We start from the raw sequence: 18,789 nt of genomic DNA on the forward strand, positions 1-18,789 counted from the left end.
AGTTTAGAAGTCGTATTTTGTCCGGCCACTTCTCAGGATTAGGCACAGCATATCGGATAACTTAGAGGTTGAGTTGTAGAAATTCCATGCCTCAAGCATCAATCGCTTCCTTGAACCTTTGAAATGGACAACTGAAAATGAGTGTCAAGAATTAGTCTGGGTGTCACAGTTAACAGAAAACATATACAAGAACACACAACTTGCAAATTAATTAGATTAGCCTAATCCTGAGGCCCACACAAAGTTTTGCATGTGTAGAATTGATGAAGTGGTTATCAATAGGAAAGCATAGCTTAACCAGAAAAATATCATGAATTTTCAAGGCATGGTACAATTACAGTACTAAGAAGTTTATTAATTATATGAATAGGTTCATGGAAAAGAAACGACGAAACAAATCTTTCATACTTGTCCTAGCATTATGCAAAACACAGATTCTCAGAAACATCTTTTATATTAATGGTTGACCAAAATAAATTCCATGAAGAGAAGGGAACAACATTGATCAAATAAGATCCTTACAAGTAAGAAAATGTTGTACCTTAACATCCAAGGGCATACCATGAAACTGTCCAGCACCCTCAGGTGGAGTCCAGTTATAAACAGCACAAGGCAAGAAGAGAACAGATGCTCCATTAACTTCACCTGTAAATGCTTCATGCTTAGAAAATTTTCTGAAAGCTGATGGTAGATGAGACTTCACAACCCATGCCAATGCTAATTGATCGCCAAGCATGCGAGAAGCCTTCATATATTTTAAGCTGTAAGCTTCAAGGACTTGTTTGAAGAATTCCACAGCTCTGAGAAAAAAGAGAGAGCTTAATTGATTTTGCGAGCTTTTATAACACGATCTATTGGCTAGCTGTCAACTTACTTAGTGATGCCATCCCTCGTGCCTCTTATCGCAACAAACCCAGAGTTCAAAGGTTGGCCTTTGTTATTACGAAAGGTAAGAGCCAGATGACAAAAGGGATATTTTTTGAATATATCTCCAAGATCATCGACCACTGCTATATCAGAATCAGTTAAAACAAAATGATTGAACCCTTCCACTCTATCAAGTTCCAGAAGCTTTTGCTCCAGAAATGCCTGGATATGAGGTCAAGATATATAAGCATACAACTGTTTCAGTAGAAAATAGGGTAAAGTAATGCATAAAGATGACCGGAAGATAGTAATAATATTTGGATAACATAAGTAGTTTTGAGAAATCATATGCAGAAAACCTAATCATGTGTTCAAATAAAGCAAATAGACTTACAATGTATGACTTGATCCTTTGAAGCATCAAATTTCCCCGAGAGTAATTTCCTTCAATAGGCAATAGTATAGCACTCCCTTGATTTACTGAAAATTTTGAATCAGGATCAGTCAATATGATCACATTGCTTCTTGGCATTGATACCTGCAGGATTCTACAGATAGGATCAGGTTTTAAACAACCAACATTACTATTGTTGTTGGAAATAATGTGGCACACTGCATATATTAAGTTCCAAATTAGATGCCAAAGGGATATTTGTTTTGGTGTGTACTCCCTCCATCCCAAATTGTAGGCCATTTCGGCATTTCTAGATTCATAGCTTTTGCTATGTATCTAGACATAATGTATATCTAGGTGCATAGAAAAAACTATGAACCTAGAAATATCAAAACGACCTATAATTTGGAACGAAGGGAGTAGGTAACAACAGCGTGAACTCGTATAGTACAAAGTTTGTTTTCCCTAAAAATGCAGGAGAGCTGCATTTCATTTCATTAAGAAGAGAGAATAAAATACAAAAGGGTTCAGAAGAAGCCCTTCCAAAAAAAAAACACACCCACTCATGCCCGTATGGCCGTATCTAGAAAGGGTTATGATAGTGATGTTAGTATTTGCATCAATTAGCTGCTGGTTCATTACTTCCATTTTTTGTTTCTACCGGTTACCGCACAAATAGGAAACAATCACAGCAAGAGGATGAAAGTACTAAGTTGTTAGTAACTCTAATAAATGGGAGGGTTTGCTATCATTTACTCACAAGACTCGGGACTAAACTGAAATGCTGGTCATAGGTGTCACAAAAAACAAGGATGGAAGCAGAAATCCAATTGTAATACTTATACATGGGGTGTCTAGCAATCTATTATTCACAAATCACAAGAAAGAATAATGATTTGAGCCATCATAACGATAGTGTTAAAGTGCTGTCTATCCGTAATTACAATCCATAGAAACTTAAAGAAAAGGAAGAGCTACCTTTAAGAAACTGGTGAAAGTGTTCAGAATGGCCATGGACCTTTCGATCTTGCTATAAGAATGGTTTCCAACAGTTACAGTGTCAAATGGAACTTTGCCATCTCCATCTTGGACAGAACTGTAGGTTGTGAATACAGTAACAAAAGAAATATGTTCTCCAGAATAGTTCCCTTCACTTGATATGCCAATATTATTCAGAGCTTTAAGTCCTGAGCAAAGTGAGAAATTCATCATCAGTCCTACGAACCCAATCACTAGGTTCTGTGGTGCCAACAGAAGATAGCCGGAATACAACCTGCAACTATTAAATGATGATAAAGAACATCATAGACAACTATTAAGATTTTCAACTGTCAGAGATCTAACTGCAACAGCAACATTCTAGATTTATCTTAAACATGGTGCCCAAAGCAATGCGTTAAAGATGTTGCTTCACTGCTGATGATCTAATTTTGTAGAAAAAGTGTTGTTATGCTGGTTTGGCCCCTATCATAACTAAACAAACTTTCCAGTTTGTTAGGCTATAAATCCAGCTCAACACAATCCAATTTTACAGTGTCAGAGCCACATTGGGACATGAGCATATAATTGTATCATCATTTCTTTTTCTCAGAAAGATTAATACTATTGTGTAGTACACTCATTCTTAATTCGAGAAACATTTAATTTTTCATTAGAAAAAGTGATGATGGTATGGTAACTCGTTCCAGAGCATGATGACTCACTTGGTTCCATAGCCACATTGGGAAAAGAGCATACAGCGCAAAACAATCTGTAGAGTTTCAAACATTTTAAACTTTGCTATTATGTGCTTTTGACATTTTTGATGGATAATCTAATGTTAAATCTATACGCCCATCACAAAAATCCCAGCCTGACACAATGATACTGGTAAAGGCCTAGCAGCTCAATTTTCAAAGCAATCCTCCGTATCTATACATCAATACATGCATAGACTGCTAGAAACTACACCAAGAGGAATAGCCTCTACAGGGACAGCTAAATCCAGCACGAACGAAGGCACGGAGCTTGCCCAAAGGAGAGGAAAAACACCTTGGCACTGGAGGCGGTCAGGGCGGCCTTGTCCGGCGGCAGGGCCGATGACGAGGCGGTCAGGCCGCTTCGGAGCGGCGGGAGGTGGCAGGCACACGCCCTTCTCCGGAGCCCACGGGTGCAGCCTGGACACTGGCGCAGATTGGATCGTCAGGGGGCATTGCGACGGGAATTGGAGGAGACGAGACGAGGGGGTTCGTACCGGAGTAGATGAGCGGGACGAGGAGGAGGAGGAGCAGCGGGCGGAAGGGGACGGCGCGGATTCGGGGCCTCGGGGTCGCCATTGAGGCGGAGGAGGAACAGCGGCGGTGGAGGGCCTCTTCTCGTCGGCGGCGGAGGGCAAATGATGAGCGTGTTGCAGTTAGGCGCCGTTAGTTCCGCAGATATAGCATTTCTGTCCTCCTCGTATTTCGTTGTCACTTGGGTCGTTGGGGACTGGGCCGTTAGTCTTAGCGGGCTGGGCTTCACTCGTGTGGAAGAAGTTGGACCTTGCTTGAATACACGGTATTCTGCTAGCCCAAAAACGTGATCTTCGGCAGGTGGCCTAGTAAATCGTCTTCGCTGTACTTCTTGTATTGTATTATATCGTTTTCGTTCTGAATCCAATCCGTTCTATGACCCTATGGACAATGGAGCATACTCGGGGAAAGCTCGGTGAATGCTGCTGGAGGATGAAAAGCTACACATGGACGGGAGAAAAGACATGCATGTGTCATGCTCATGCTCAACCTGTGAATTACCTTCCGCCATGCAGATTGCTAGGACCTAGCATGAGCATGCAATTATGGCGTGTTTTATTTATGCTTATGCTTGAGCCGGCACTAACAAATTCAACAGTATTTTAAAGGCTCATAGAGCAGAAGATGGGAAATTTAGACAAAAGCGCACACGGCTTGAAGTTCCAATCCAACCGACCCGTGTTGTCGACTTGAGTTTAATGGTGTGATCATGGTTCTGTTTGGAACAGCTTAAATCCTTCTTATAGTCAAAATAAGCTGAAACTACTAGTCAAACGGGACACTTTTTTGCAGCTTCTCCTGGCCGCGCTTCTCCCCACCGCTCCCATTTGTACTAAAACGCAGAAGCTATACTAAACCCGCTTATTAAAGAAGCACTTTTTTCATATTAGTGTAGCTTATTTAATAAGCGCTTCTCCCCACCGCTGTGCCAAACAGGGCTCATGTTGTGTGGCACATGTTGATGTTTCAATCCAACCGTTCGATATTGTTTAATGTTCTGCCTAATTTGGATCTATTCTTCTTTTAATATAATCGTTAGTTAGCCCGGTTAGTTTAAAGAAAATGAAAAATAACGTTGAACTATACTCGGCTGGTGAGCCAAACGACCCGGTTTGAGCCTCTTAAATTAAATGAACTAATTCGAACTATTAATTAGGGCTGTCTCTTTTTTTAAGCCCCGAATGTATTTTGAGATTCAAACTTTGTAACCTTTTTAATTAACATTTAGCCTCAAAGATATTAATGCGATGTTCATCCTATGGTCTTGAGATATGTAACGTGAGATATATTAATGGTCAAAGTATAGTGCTGGATACCGCGACGTCGAGTGAAACGGTGCTTTGTACTTTGAAAGCTAGATGAAGTTCCAGTATCAAGGGAAAAAATCAATTCGGATTAATCATCCATGCATGCTCATAATAATTGATAGGACAACCACTTCTCTTTCATGAAAGCAGTTAATTAAGAATAAATAGTGAAATAATTACTATATTCTTCGATGTTTCTAGTGTGGCGGTGCCATGGACAGATGACGTGAAACGAAAAGAAGTACAAGTAGGGTGGTGAATGACACTCTAACTTAGCCTAGAAAATTTATATATCGGATCCAACAAGCACCGGGTTCAAATATTTTATGATTTTGAGCTAAAAGATAGATAAAATCATAAAGTTGAGTTAAATTGCAAAGTAAATATGAGAGCTATAATCATAAAGCTAACTGAATTGTATAGTAAATATGAGAGTCATAATCCATTACCACCCCGCAGAACCCGTTAAACTTGTCATGGCGGAACCCGTTAAACTTGTCACGGCGGGTGTTCGAGCATGTTTGGTTCATGTACTAAGATTGCCACCATTTACCATAAGAATCTGCCAAACATGACTAACCTTAGGTGCTCAAAATCTTAGCCACACCTTAGCAAGCCTAAGAGAATTTTGCCACACTTTTTTTGAGCTTTTAAACATAGGACCTAGTTTATTAGCAATGAATCTTGCCACAACTGTGATTTCAACCAAACACTTACCTAAGCCGGTCAAACGGGTGGATACTATATATCGCATATGCTGCAATTTCACCACTTGTCGCCTTCTACGTGTGGGAAGAGGTGGTGCATGCATGCAAGAGAGAAAAAATTAATCATGTAATCCTACGTGCAAACCGTTTATAACTAAAAAAACTATAAATCATACACCGGACATCCAAATTAAATTTCGATTGCACCATTAGGTTTCTGACAATAAAAGCTTTACAACAAGATCCCACTTGACTATATTTGGACGAACTTTTTTTATTCACATTTGTTAATCAAGGTTGCATATTCTGTGAGACATATACACGTGCAACAAATTATACAAACCCATGGAACAAAATAATCATACACATCGAACAAAATATATGAACTCAAGGAACATGTTTAATTTTTTGTTCGCAGAAAATAACTATTTGTTTGTGGTGTTTAAGCATTTGTTCGCAGTAGTCATAGCTAATTAATCCGTATCTAAAAATATTTTTAAAAAATATACTCCAAACATAGTCAAGTGGGTCTTGTTTTGAAGATCTTGTTATAAAAAATTTAATGGTACAATCGAAATTTGATTTGAAGGTAAAAGGATCGAGATGTCGCCTAGTGGGGGGTGAATAGACGAGTTGACCAATTTATAAAACTTCAACCCACTCAGCAGCCCAGGCCAAACCAGTCAGACCGGTCCAGGAAGGGTGGCACACCAAGTGCTGCTTGAGTCCCTCCTTGACTTCTAGCATCAACCAAGCTTGGAGAGTGACTTCTGTAGATGATTTCCAATAGGGCAAAGAAGTTCCTACACACAAGACAAGCACACCCAAGTAGATCGAAGCGAAAGCAAAACTGATTTGCTAGAAACCAACAAATGAGACACACCAAAGAAGATACGAGGATTTGTTTATCCGAAGTTCAGATTCACCGCAAATGAATTCTACGTCTCCGTTGAGGAGCCTATTGGAATATAAGTCATTTTCAACTCCCTTTCCAACAAGCCGGGTCTCTTTCAACCACTTTCCTCATCTTCACTAGATGATCTTTTTTCCTTGCGGAGGCAAGATCACAGTCCTCACAAACTTGTTGCTGCTCACTACACCTTGGGAGCTAGCCGGCGACGCCTAGCCATCTAGGAGGCACACCTCCAAGAGTAACAAATGCTTCAAAGGCTTTCTCGACGTGAACCACAAGTGCTCAAGTTATGAATTGCTCTTTTCAGCTCACTAAGCTCACACAAGATTACTCCCTCAACCCAACTCAAAGATTTCTCAAGAATCACTCAAGTCTCACAAAGAGAGGTTGGGGAGAGCTTTTCTGGTCACTAGATGATGTCAAATGCGTGTGTAACCAACGATCCACCAAGGAGGGGGTCAAGGGGTATAAATACCCTCACAAACTAGAAACTAGCCGTTAGAGCTGCTCAAACCGGTTAGACTGGTTACTAAACTGGTCAAACTGATCTTGTTTGAAAAACTAGCCGTTGCCCTTAGATCGGTCAGACTGGTCTGCCAAACCGGTACCGGTTTGGTTGAGTTAGCCAAAAAACTCTCAAACACTCACTCTCGGTCCACCCACTGGTTGAACCAACCATTGTTAGCTGAGTTAGGACAGTTAGCATACTCGAGGGTTTTCTTAAGGCTATCTCACATAGGTCAACTAAGAGCACTTTTGGTGTTGTCAGTTAGCTAATATTGCATCACTCGTACGACATACCTATACTCAAGAATAAATATAAACACTATATCATCCACTTGAACTTGTAAGTATTCATCCATACCATACTTTGATCAATAGTCACTTGAGGGCTCTCAACATAGCTATCATATTGAGCACATCCATCTTGAGCTAGTGATTTAAGATTTTCCCTCGTTCATGATTAGATATACTATAATCTTTAAGTCACTCCATTTTATCAATCACAATAGACTTGATGCATTGCATTGCTTCCCTCGGTGAGGCTTAGATATGATACTTCGAAACTCCCTGGATACTAGCCACTTCACCTTAGCAAAATGCACATAGTTCAAGCCGTTGCTTGACCAAAGCTTGCTTATTTTCTCGCTCTAGTACCTCGCTTGATTTCTTCACCTATTCTTGCCACTTTGAGTTTAGCTTTGATTTTGACACCAACAATGAAATTCCATTTGAAATCCTCTTCAAATGCTTATTCTTGATTGATAAAGAATGATTCATGAATTGCAAACTTCCAATAACAAGACCAATATATAACACATAAGCTCATGTCTTTTTATCATATGCACATGAAGTCTTGCAATATCCATTTATGAATATCACTGTTCTTTTCTTAATGATCCCTTTACTTATCGATCAAGCTATCACATGATTTGGAGACTTATACATTAACCACAAAACATAACCCCAAGTTTTACTTCACCCTTGCTTGTCATTAATCATGTAATTGCATCACGGGATCACGTACGCTTGATTTTCTTTATTGTGAGCCATATAATACATATTCAACTTATGAGATAATATCACATCATAAATATGAGAATAAAACCCTACTCATAATCTTAAGCAAACAAATTAGTCCTTTAATCATTTTGTCATTCAATTCACCAAAACCCACTTAGGGGCCTAGATGCACTTTGAGAAGGTCCGGTTCAAGAGTTATGACTTTTTAAAGTTTTTGGACCCTCCTGCACGTGGATGACATCACCAACTCTAGCGAGAGCAACTCCAAAAGACCCCTCAAAACCTCCCAAAAAGGAAAAAAAAGGGAAAATACCGCTCCAACAGCTCCCCATTCCTCGTTGAAAAAATACGGGGACTCCAATCCTACCTCCCTCGCGACACATTTTTGCGCGGCGCGTCTCCCCTCCCTAATTGCCCCCGAGGCACTCTTCCCGTGCGATTCATCCTTTCTCGCGGAGGAACTCCTCTCATTTTGACCGCTCGCGCTAGTTCGTGGGAGGCGGAAGGTCTGTGGCGGCGGTACTGGTGGCGTGAGAGGGATGCAGATGCAACCGAGGTAGGGTAGGGCTGCTAGGGCCGCAGGCGGTGCTGGGGGCGCGCGCGGGAGGAAGGCGAGGGAGGGGAGAAGCACGGCGGCGGCGGCGGCCTCGATGCGGTCTGAGGCGACGGCGGAAAGGGGCACGTGCTCGACCGCGGCCACGCCAACGAGGCCCTCCTGCTCCAGCGAGGGGTCGTCGAGGCGGACGAGGCGGAGGTCGAGGTCCGCGGCAATGGCGACGTCGGTGGCGCGGTCCGTGGAGCCAAGGCAGAGCAGGAGCTGCTAGGGCTGCAGGTAGCGCTGGGCGGTGCACGGGAGGAAGGCAAGGGAGGGGAGGAGCACGACAGCGGCGGCCTCGACGCGGCTCGAGGCAATGGCGGAGAGGGCCATCCTAGCTGGTTCGGCTGGGGGCGGCCGGATCAGGAGCGACGGGAGAGAGAGTCAACGTGAGGGAGAAAGAAGAGATGAGTAATGAAGGGATATGGATGGTGATTGAATGGAGGATATCGGTAGGTGGGATTGCTGACAGCTAGGGTCCACACGTGCTAATGTGGCCAGTTTTGAAGCTCCGGAGAGTTTAGTATTCCTCTACCAAGAGCTGCTAGCTGATTATCTTTTGCCGGCATTATTAGAAAACTTAACATGCCACCTTACAAAATTTCTCTTAAACGCTTATACTGCCATTTCCTTTACCAGAGCTCCTCGCAGATTATCTTTCGCCGACTTTATTAGAAAGCGTAACATGCGTCACCTTACAAAACGACTAGGGAAACCGTTTCACAAGCAGAGCCCTGACTCAAACATGCGTGCCGACAGAAGCACTACGACTCCATACATCTAAGCTATACAATAATAAAAACAAAACGGGCTCATCACATTGCTAAGGTGAGGACGTTAGGTAGGCAACAGCTGATGAGAATTCCCAACAATAATTATTAAAACAAGATTATAGTCAGCATTTAGCCCCGCAGAGAGTTTCAGGATGATCTCCATCTTCGGCTTCTCCTCCGGTCCATCTTGAGCAAGGGCGCCCAGAGCTTCAGGTAAGCACCAGCTTGTGTATGATCACCAGCGGCGCCTTCTCAATCTTTGGATTCCTGCTTCTGCAGCTTCTGTAAAGTACAACAAAAGAAGTTAGCATGCAGCACTACGAAGCTACATAATTAAAAAAAGTATACAGTAGACAGATGTGACGAGTGGAACCAAGCTAAATTTTCAACACATTAAATTTTGGAGTAGGTTCAAAGATTGGACTACATGATTGGTGCGTTCTGGTGGAGGTTCACTTTGCAGTTAACTCTTAAACTTGAGCTATTGTAAATCAACTTTAATACTGCCATTGTACCACTACATGAAAGTAATCATCATATGGAATACCATTTATACAAGTAACAATTGTTCTGATGAATGCTGACAAACATTATTGATATTAGCTAGGCTAAAAAGGCCATCATTGACAAGATCAAACTAGTTTCAACTGCACCGCAAGTGACCAATACAGCAATCAATCAAAATTGGAAACGTACAATTGTAAAGCAGCACCACAACTATCACAAAACTCCGACCGCCAGCATGCAAGACAAGATCTAAGCCCCTAATCAGTGCATATTTCTATTGAATGTCAAATGTACTTGTGAAGATAATTAGGGAGTTGAAACGTGCATTCTTGTTCATGTTAACACAACATGGAGTTCAAGGTCAAGCTAGCAACTAACTGTTTCACAAGCGAGCAGTGCAGCAACTAATCATCAATTAGGAGTTAACAACTAACTCACTGATTCCAAATATGTGGCACAGAAATTACAAAATTTGACCAATAGTACCTCTGTTTCTCCCTTCAGTGCACATATCTATCCGAGAAACAAAGATACTTACACATACCTGCTTTATGGCCTTCTTATCAGCCTCATTGACGCCAATCATGCTGAAATACTCATCGTCGCTCATATGTTTAGTGCCACACCGGCCAGCAAATTCTTCGTGATTCCAGTCCGAAAATTCATTAAGACCCATACAGAAATGAAACTCTAATTCGTCAGCCACAGCATTAGTGACATCAACGAACCTTGCCACAGCCTTAAATATTTTAAACCGCCTCGCCTTCTCCTCCTCGTCTTGGTATGTCCGGCCATACTGCTTCATCCAGTCCTCAAACCTTGCTCTCATGGCTTCATCATTCTTCATGCCCTCCTGATCCAAAGCCACCTCATCGATGGGATTCTTACCGGGCAATGCTTTGTTGTAAGATGCCATCTCGCGTAACATGTCTTTTGAAGCCTGCATGTAACGGAGGTACGCGTCTGTTCTCATGGAGGGGTCCTCCTCCGTCCTGGCTTCAGCTTCTGTGTCCTCATCCATCCTGGCTTTGTCTACAAGAAAGAAGCCGTGATGGTTGTGGGCTACGTAACATGCAGGAATGCTGAAGGCAAGATATTTAAAGGCTATTTAACATGCAGCAAGTATGAACATGTGACATTTGGAGGCTATGCAATATGCAGTAGAGACAAGACATCTTTAGGCAACTTCATACCTGACTCATCTGTATCAATCATATTCGAAATTCCGGCAAATACAGAGAAAGCGGCAGCAATTAGAGCAGCAGGAGAGCCATGAGCATGTTCGATCACAAGATCCCTCTGCGCCACGAGAAGCAATGTGAACCACGAGTACAGAAGGTTTGGATAGAGCCGAGACAAACGAAAATTACCAAGCTGTGGAAACGCCGTGCTCCACTCCCCAACCCCATCGACGCCTGGACAACGATCCCCGGCAAGAAGTAACCAGCCCGGGCACGAATGCTCTGCGCCGTCTGGGTTGCCGCCTAGAGAAATTGATCAAGAACGAAAAACGCGTTAATACGTGCCTGCGATTGAGACACCACGGAAACAGAGCTAGATTCGAAATTTACCAGGTTGTGAAGGCCACGGGATCCCGGAATACGTGAAATGACCGCCGCCGCCAGAAAGGGCTGGGCATCCACATGGTACGCCAGGTTCCTCTGTGCCACCAGTGAATTATGAGCCGCGAGAGAAGAGATCATGCATAGATCTGTCATGAAAAACGAAAATTAAACGCGCTACCAGGCCGTGTAGAGCAGCAGCCTCGCTCCCCGCCGCCAACCCTAGGCCCCCCTGGACAGCAATCCCCGGCGAGGAGGAACAGGTCCGGGCACGGGTGGCCCCGCGAACCAGAGAGCACAGCGACCGCAGAGCCATGCTAACCACTCCGCCACCGCCGCCGCCGCCGCCGAATCCTCCTCTTCTCGCCGCCTCGATTACCCACCGGTAGCCGCCGCCGAAGCCCTCGCTCTTCTTCTCCCTCGAACTTCTAGGGCTCTGAAAAGGATGCGGCCACTATATAAGGACGCCCTGAAAAGGCCGTGCACCAGCCTAGTTTATATGCAATGCGGCCCATGCTTCCTCAGATCGGCTCACATGCACCGGTGGTCATGACCGTCAGAGTCCTCGAACCGTTTTTTTAAGGATGAAGAGACTTAGGTCAGTCCTAAACTCCTAAGATTGTTTATGTGGTGTTTTGGAAATATAAAAATGAAACATCCATTGAGAAATAGTATTATTGCAGTTTTTTTAACGAATCATACAGTACAGACGCAGACGCTCACATACACGCACGCACACTCGTCTTTACGAACACATGCACGCAACCCTACCCCTATGAACACCTCCAAAAGACTGAGCCGGCAAATCCTCGAGATTGATGAAGTCACCGCTAGCGCCTCGCTGTCATGGGGCATGTCGCCTACCACTGAAAGAATAGAGCCACACTGGTGGAAAATGGGGCTTTAGTCTTGGTTGGAGAGAGTCATATCTCAAGATAAAACAACCGGGACTAACTATTCAGAACTAAAGGAACTTTAGTCTCGGGTCAATCAACCGGAACTAAAGACCTTTTTTCTTTTTACCTTAATTTCTTTTCCATATTAATGCTAATTGTTGCTTCGCTTACACACATCTATACGTATACATCTTAGCGTACACTACTTACACGTATACGCTTGTATTGTATGTATGTCGTATATATATTTCATGATAGTATATGCATAATATTAATTATAACTATTATATATGTAGTTTATACACATTAGTATTTATACAATTACTATATATATAATTAATTGTCCTCATAATTCTTAGGATCCTCCGTGGCCCGTGGGTTCCGATTTTTTTCTTTTCATTTTCTTTTTTTCCTCCGTTCAATCATTTTGTACACATGTGGATATTATTTGCCTATAAATTTTGTGCATAAGTTGCCTAACAACATTTTCGTAATAGTTGTGGGATAAATTGTATATATATTATAAAAGTTGTGCTACAAAATTATCACGTAAGAAAATAATCATAAAGTTATACATGTAAGTTGTATGCACAAGTTATAACGTATAAGACATAAGTTTTCCTTTAGAAGTTGTATGTAGATATTTATACGTATAAGTTGCATATGTTATGAATGTTGTGCTAAAAATTATCCATCAAAAGTTTGTAGTATAAAGTTATGTGTAGAAGTACGTGCATAAGTTATGGTATTTCAAAAATAGAAAGCTACGGGAATCAAAACATTCCAATAAAGGAAAGTTCGGAGGGAGGGAGGGCGCTATCGGAGATCGAGCGCTGGGAGCTTCCCTAGCGTGCGCGTGCCCGTTAGCAGTCCCCGGCAGCCATTTGGATTGCAGCCGTAAAAACTGCCACAAGTTTGGCAAATGCATGAGGTAAGCATTTGGTTTGTAGCTAAATTTAATTATATAACCACCTCATGCTATGAACTGATTGTCTCTTTAGAAGTTTATATGAAATCGTTTCATTATTACAATCATTAACCTCGTAGTTATTTTTAGAGTTTATGTTAATTCTATCGTTGCCTGAATCCGGCCCAACCATCAGCTCTGCGATCATCTAAGCCTTGAAAAAGAAAAAGAAAAATAAGTATTGAACATATGATAGGAGTTCCCTCTCTGCTAATCTGCTTCTTTTCTCCACACCAACGCATCGCCGCCGCCGCATTCTTGAACTCGGCCACCATCTTCTTCCCGTGACTAGCAAAATTGAATTCCCATGGCCTCCGTATCTCTTTTGTTCCCTCGGTCTTTGCGCCAGAGAGGCTGTTGTGCGTGCTGCCAGCCTTCATCTCCGCCAGCACAGCTATTTGTCTTCTTCAACATTGGTTGCTGACGATTTTCTCCGAAACCACGCCAGGAAGGGTGAGCGGGGGTGACCACAGCGCTCGATTTTTCAGCGCACGGCGTACGCCGAAGTTGTGGCGAACGAAACATTTGGCGAGAATAGCTACGGCGAAGCACATATAGGATCCGCCTAAGACTCTATTTCTATGGCGCGCTAAACTCTGGTCATGTAAACTGTAAACAAACGGTGTGGTTCGTTACCAGAATTCGCAGCGCCGAAGGTCTCGCGCCTAAGTTTAGTCGAGTGTTTGGGTGCTTGCCGAACTTGCGGCGCAGCCAGAGCTTCCCTCGCGAGGTTTATTTTCTGCGCCACGCGACGCCAAAAGTCTGGCGGAGGAAACACGCCATTCTGTTGCTTTACGAGAGAATGCATTGTGTGGATTCGAACAAGTCACTGTTCACACCTCTTCACATATGAACACGGTACCCTTTCACATCACATGGCACAAAAACACTAGCTAGATTGCATCACGTTAAACGGAAAGAGAAACTTCGCAAAGCAAAAGTATCTGCAGATCACAATATTGCGAGAAACTTCACAAAGCAAAAGGTAACTGCAGATCGCAATATAGAAGTCTGGCTGGGAGACAGAGGGCAGTATCATATAGATAGCACTAGTGCTTGATAAAAACAATACACCCAGAGGGAGTTTTCAGATAACATTCAGAGCAAGCACACAGCTTTCATTGAAAGCAAGTTTTCACCTATCATTCAGAGCAAGTCCGCAAGCTTTCATCCAGATTCCAGAGCGGGGTTGAAGTTGACCAGGACCTGAACAAACAGTAGTACACACAAATTAGATAACAGACATTTGAGACGCAATCCGATCCAGAGCAACAAGCCTCCATTTAATAATACAGGCCCCAACACATCATGAGAGTCAATTTTAAAATATTTGAGAAATGCATTTCGTGCACATGTATAACTTTTCGTGCACTAGTAATACCAGGTCCCGATGTATGATATTATCAATGCTCAGTCAATGTTTGACTTAAAAACAATACAAGGTGTCCAGAAAAGTTTAAGTGGCTTGAGCAGGATTCTGTTGGTTTGGCTTAGATCTTATGGCAAATTGCTGTTACGCCTACTTTTGGCAATACCATGAAAACAGAGCAGATAACTACTTTTGACAATATCATGGACTGCAGATGAAGGGCATTCAACGAATAAGATTACTCCAATACCATGGATTAAACCATGTTTTCAGAAACTAAGAAATAGCCAATTTAGGTGTTGCAACTATAGGAAATGAAGCAACACAACTAGCTACTTAAGAGTTAAGACTTGAGGGGGCTCAACTAGTCCACATTTATAATCAGTTGGATATGCAAAACATAAGGATAAACTGGAAGCTCAGCAAAACAGAAGCAACTAGTCCACATTTATATGCAGGCTGTGGTACAAGGCCATAAATTGCGAGCAGCAGGAGAAGCTCATCTACAGATAGCATGTCCAGAACAAAGGGATTGCAGGTAATCAGATCATCACCAAGGGATTTCACTGCCTACTGTAGAAAAAGCATACTGAAATGATATGGTGAAAATGTCAAAAACGGACAACAGATTGCACGATCACTAAGCTGGAGGGTAGTTCAGTAGGTTTCTGCAGATGCAAATTAAGGTACTAGACAAAGTGTACACCCCATATCAATGTTATAAATGAACTGCATCATCTACTGGATGGAGTAGATAATTCTGTTAAAAAAAGGGCACCACAAGCCTAGTAGTACTGTGAAATACTGCAGCCAATAAAATTGATGTCACAAGCAATGTTCCGCAATCAATCTTTTTTGGTTACTTTCTTCTATTCTGCAACCAATTTTATGTCACAAGCTAGCAAGAAAACTAACAGTGCAAATGCATGGACACAAGACGTACTTCATTCAATCACCTAGATATCTCAGAACTTTAGCACACATCTTAAAGATTGAGACATCTGTATCTTCATGGTCTCGACAGCAAGCAAGAAAACTGTGATCTCATCTCTAGGGACTTGTGTCACAAGCAAGCAAGGGAATTGTCACAAGCAAGCCAGAGCTCATACGCAAGGATTGAACAAAACATACCTTCCATTTGATGTATGGAAAAGCTCCGTGCGTCCTAAGGATTCCGCCAATTCCTTTCCTGTAGGAAACACCCCACCTGATCCTAGCATAACCCTTCTCGCCCCAGTGTGGACCCCAACTGTTCTTAACTATCCAGAATTCCTTCCCAGTCCGTACATCTGCTTGAAGATCTTGTGAGGAAGCAAATGATTTTCGAGAATCTTAGATGGTTTTATCATTTCAATTTCACTACAAAGCAAAACGCTAATGGTGGCACTAGGGACAAACTATTCTTTGCTGAAGTGTCACATATGCAAGGAGAAAAGGCCTGGAAGGTCAACTGTTGCCGCATGATCAATATTGAAAAAGTGATGGTATTCATACTTTATTTACAAAATGGCTTCTACATGCTCATTGCAGGGGTTAATAGTACAGTTGCAGTTTTACATCAAATACTAGAGTACAGAAGAATATTCGTTTATCCGTATCCAATATGGAATTCATATGTTCAAATCATTAGACCCCTTGAGTGTATGTTTTTACGATAGTTATTAAACTGAGGTTAGTTTGTTTACCGTTATGTATGTTCAAGTACTTAGCGTCATTCATGACCCTTGCAGTTTATGTTCTTGTAACTGTTTCATACACATGGATGTACTTCATTTATACAATTTCCTTGCGTTATAATCAGCTAGTGTTACATCTGTCCGTGCATGGTTGGCCATTTGGCGCTAATTCCTCTCGTAATATCTTAATTCTTAACCTGCATTATGCACAGGTCTCTATTGATTGGATATATTCAATTTTCTTTACCTTCAACTACTTGGTTCTTGTTAACATCTTTTTGTGCATGGTAGATGTTTGGTAGTTATTTGACAGATGCATTGTTTCTCTATGAAGATGGTGGTCACTGCTATGGTTGGAAAAACAACAGGAATCCTTTTTATGCAGCACCCCAATGATTGTGACAGCCCTAGTAATTAAGCAACTAAATTAGATAATCATCGAAGTGATTAAGAAACTAAATCAAAAGATTCAATAAAGGGATTAAGGAATAAATTAGAGCTAACTCCAAATTGCTAAGAGTAAGATCCAAAAATACCTTAGATTTTGAACCAAGTGTTAAAAACTCCCTCATGTTGAGAATAACTTGTGAAGCAAATAAAAACAAATTTTAAATAAGTACTTAAACATTGGCTAATATAAAAGTGGTAGAACTTTCCAATTTGAGCAACCTTTCTAAATTGCACTTTTCTTGAAAATGAGCGGATAGTGTTCCAAAATCAAGTAGACGATCGGTCAAATTTCAAATCCAACTCCAAAACAGCTTTAGCCGATGCTCTACCAAAGATCCCACCATCCAACTTCCAAGCCCATCGAGTTTCTCATATGTGGCCTTTATAAAACTTATAGCGCATACTTTGTTCTCAAGCTTTCACTTTTGGAGATTCAACCGCCTAATTCAAATTTCTGAGAAAACACATGTTATACACGACACCTTCGCACGACACGCATCATGAGAATCATCATGCATATTTAAGCATCATGAACATCCTTTTGTGCATAGTTAGCCATTATAAGCATCATTTGTGCATAAATGAATGTTTTGGCCATGCATTGTTAAGTGCCCAGAAATTCGTCTTTTACTGGTGAAAAATCAAATTTGTGAATGAACCCTAATTTCTTCCATACAACTGTGCCCCCAAATATTTTATTTAAATATTAGACACCATTTAATAATTTTAAATATTTTTACCAAATTTTTCAAAGATGTTTGCTTGGGTTAAAAATTCATTTAAAGTTCAATTTTAGCTGTTTTGTTTTGTCAATTTCGTGAAAACCATAACAGCTTTTGGGTTGATTATTGTTGCATTGGATTCCTGGTGATTTTAGCTTTCCAACGAGTATTTTTGGGCAAGTTTTGGACACCTTTAGCTAGGTCGTTTAAGGGAGCAAAGTTGAACCATTTTATTTCTTGGCTGGACCCACTCGTCAGGTCACCTTCTCTTTCCTCGTCACCAAGACACACGCCGGTTGGCCATGCAGAGCTCCGGTGCCACCTGGCCGACGGTCACCAGAGCTCCCCTCCCCGCCAATCTGCGCGTCCCATGGTGAGTCACTCCACCCATCCTTATCCTCGCCGTTCCCCTCCTATTTAAGGATCGGTTCCCCTGTCCTCCAATCCTCCATGTACAGACCGCAAAGCTCCATTGTTTCCCCAAGTTTTGCTACCCAAATTCGTTGCCGTGGTGAGCTCCCAGCTCGATTCCTCGCGGCAATAGCATCCCCACGCTGTCGCGCCTCCGTTTTGCCCCTTCCCGGGCTCCCTTCCTCGCCGGGCCATCCCCTCCATGGGCGCCCCCTCAGCACCGTTCCTAGTGGTCGTGTACCTCCCTGTGCCGCTCTCCTCCAGGCGCCTCCTCCCCTGCTGGTGATCTTCCTAGCCCAAGGTGTCGCCCCTCTTCCTCTTCCAAGCCGCCCCCTCTCTTTCCCCTACTGCCGACCCAAGTTCATGGCTGGCCGTGCCTATTCCCGTGTGTGTTGTTTCTGTTTGGGGCGTGAGGAATTGTGTGGAGAAGATGAGAGAAGTGTAGGAGGTTATGGGTGAAATCCAGGGACTTTTATGCGATTAACGCGTAGATCCAGGGGCTAGATCACAAGTTTGCCTCGATTTTTCTTTATTTCCTAGATCTAAAAAGGCTAAAACTTTGAAAATTCGTAGTAAATTGTAGAAACATTGTAAAATAGCAAATGAAGATGTTTTGGAATCCTTGTGAGTAGAACTATGCAGTAGAGTCATAATATAATATGTGTTAGTAGAAAGTTTCTAATGTTTTTATTTATCTTTACAAAGTGCTTTTTGAAATCCTTTTAAGTTGGTTGGATGCATATTTTGAGTTATAGAAGTCCAAAGATTGTTATTCCGGTTGTGTTAGTCTTGTGACGACACTCTCTAGTTAAAAAAATATTAAACATGCAAGTGGTGCTATTTTTATCATGTTTTAATTTAATAGGCAATTTTAGCTTG

The 18,789-nt window shown here is 42.1% G+C and overlaps 2 protein-coding genes across 2 annotated transcripts; both read right to left on the minus strand.

The window, feature by feature from the left end:
• Positions 1–3: 3 nt before the first annotated feature.
• LOC101777016 lies at positions 4–3,652 on the minus strand. The gene is made up of 7 exons (XM_012848827.2): positions 3,495–3,652; positions 3,293–3,424; positions 2,240–2,448; positions 1,262–1,405; positions 875–1,089; positions 542–800; positions 4–132 (listed from the first exon to the last, which is right to left on the minus strand). The coding sequence occupies exons 1-7, from the start codon at positions 3,574–3,576 to the stop codon at positions 4–6; spliced, it is 1,170 nt and encodes a 389-aa protein (XP_012704281.1). The 5' UTR covers positions 3,577–3,652.
• Positions 3,653–9,228: 5,576 nt separating this feature from the next.
• Positions 9,229–12,274, minus strand: LOC111258432. Its single transcript, XM_022829671.1, has 7 exons — positions 12,122–12,274; positions 11,709–11,855; positions 11,429–11,518; positions 11,228–11,341; positions 11,051–11,156; positions 10,402–10,889; positions 9,229–9,632 (listed from the first exon to the last, which is right to left on the minus strand). Exons 1-7 carry the CDS (start codon positions 12,272–12,274, stop codon positions 9,603–9,605), a joined length of 1,128 nt encoding a protein of 375 aa, XP_022685406.1. The 3' UTR covers positions 9,229–9,602.
• Between the last annotated feature and the right edge of the window lie 6,515 nt (positions 12,275–18,789).

This window comes from Setaria italica, chromosome IX (assembly GCF_000263155.2).
Source record: "Setaria italica strain Yugu1 chromosome IX, Setaria_italica_v2.0, whole genome shotgun sequence".
In the NCBI taxonomy this organism is placed as follows: Eukaryota; Viridiplantae; Streptophyta; class Magnoliopsida; order Poales; family Poaceae; genus Setaria; species Setaria italica.

Bases quoted from the DNA above. Each gene is read 5' to 3' on its own strand.
- LOC101777016 (XM_012848827.2), bottom strand. From the start codon at position 3,576: ATGGCGACCCCGAGGCCCCGAATCCGCGCCGTCCCCTTCCGCCCGCTG. The intron at 3,425-3,494 runs GTACGAACCCCC...AATCTGCGCCAG, and splicing joins CGTCCCGCTCATCTACTCCG to TGTCCAGGCTGCACCCGTGG. The intron at 1,406-2,239 runs GTAGCTCTTCCT...AGAATCCTGCAG, and splicing joins CTTTCACCAGTTTCTTAAAG to GTATCAATGCCAAGAAGCAA.
- LOC111258432 (XM_022829671.1), bottom strand. From the start codon at position 12,274: ATGCCCCATGACAGCGAGGCGCTAGCGGTGACTTCATCAATCTCGAGG. The intron at 11,342-11,428 runs GTAAATTTCGAA...CAATTTCTCTAG, and splicing joins CCCGTGGCCTTCACAACCTG to GCGGCAACCCAGACGGCGCA. The intron at 11,157-11,227 runs GTAATTTTCGTT...CTCGTGGCGCAG, and splicing joins CACGGCGTTTCCACAGCTTG to AGGGATCTTGTGATCGAACA.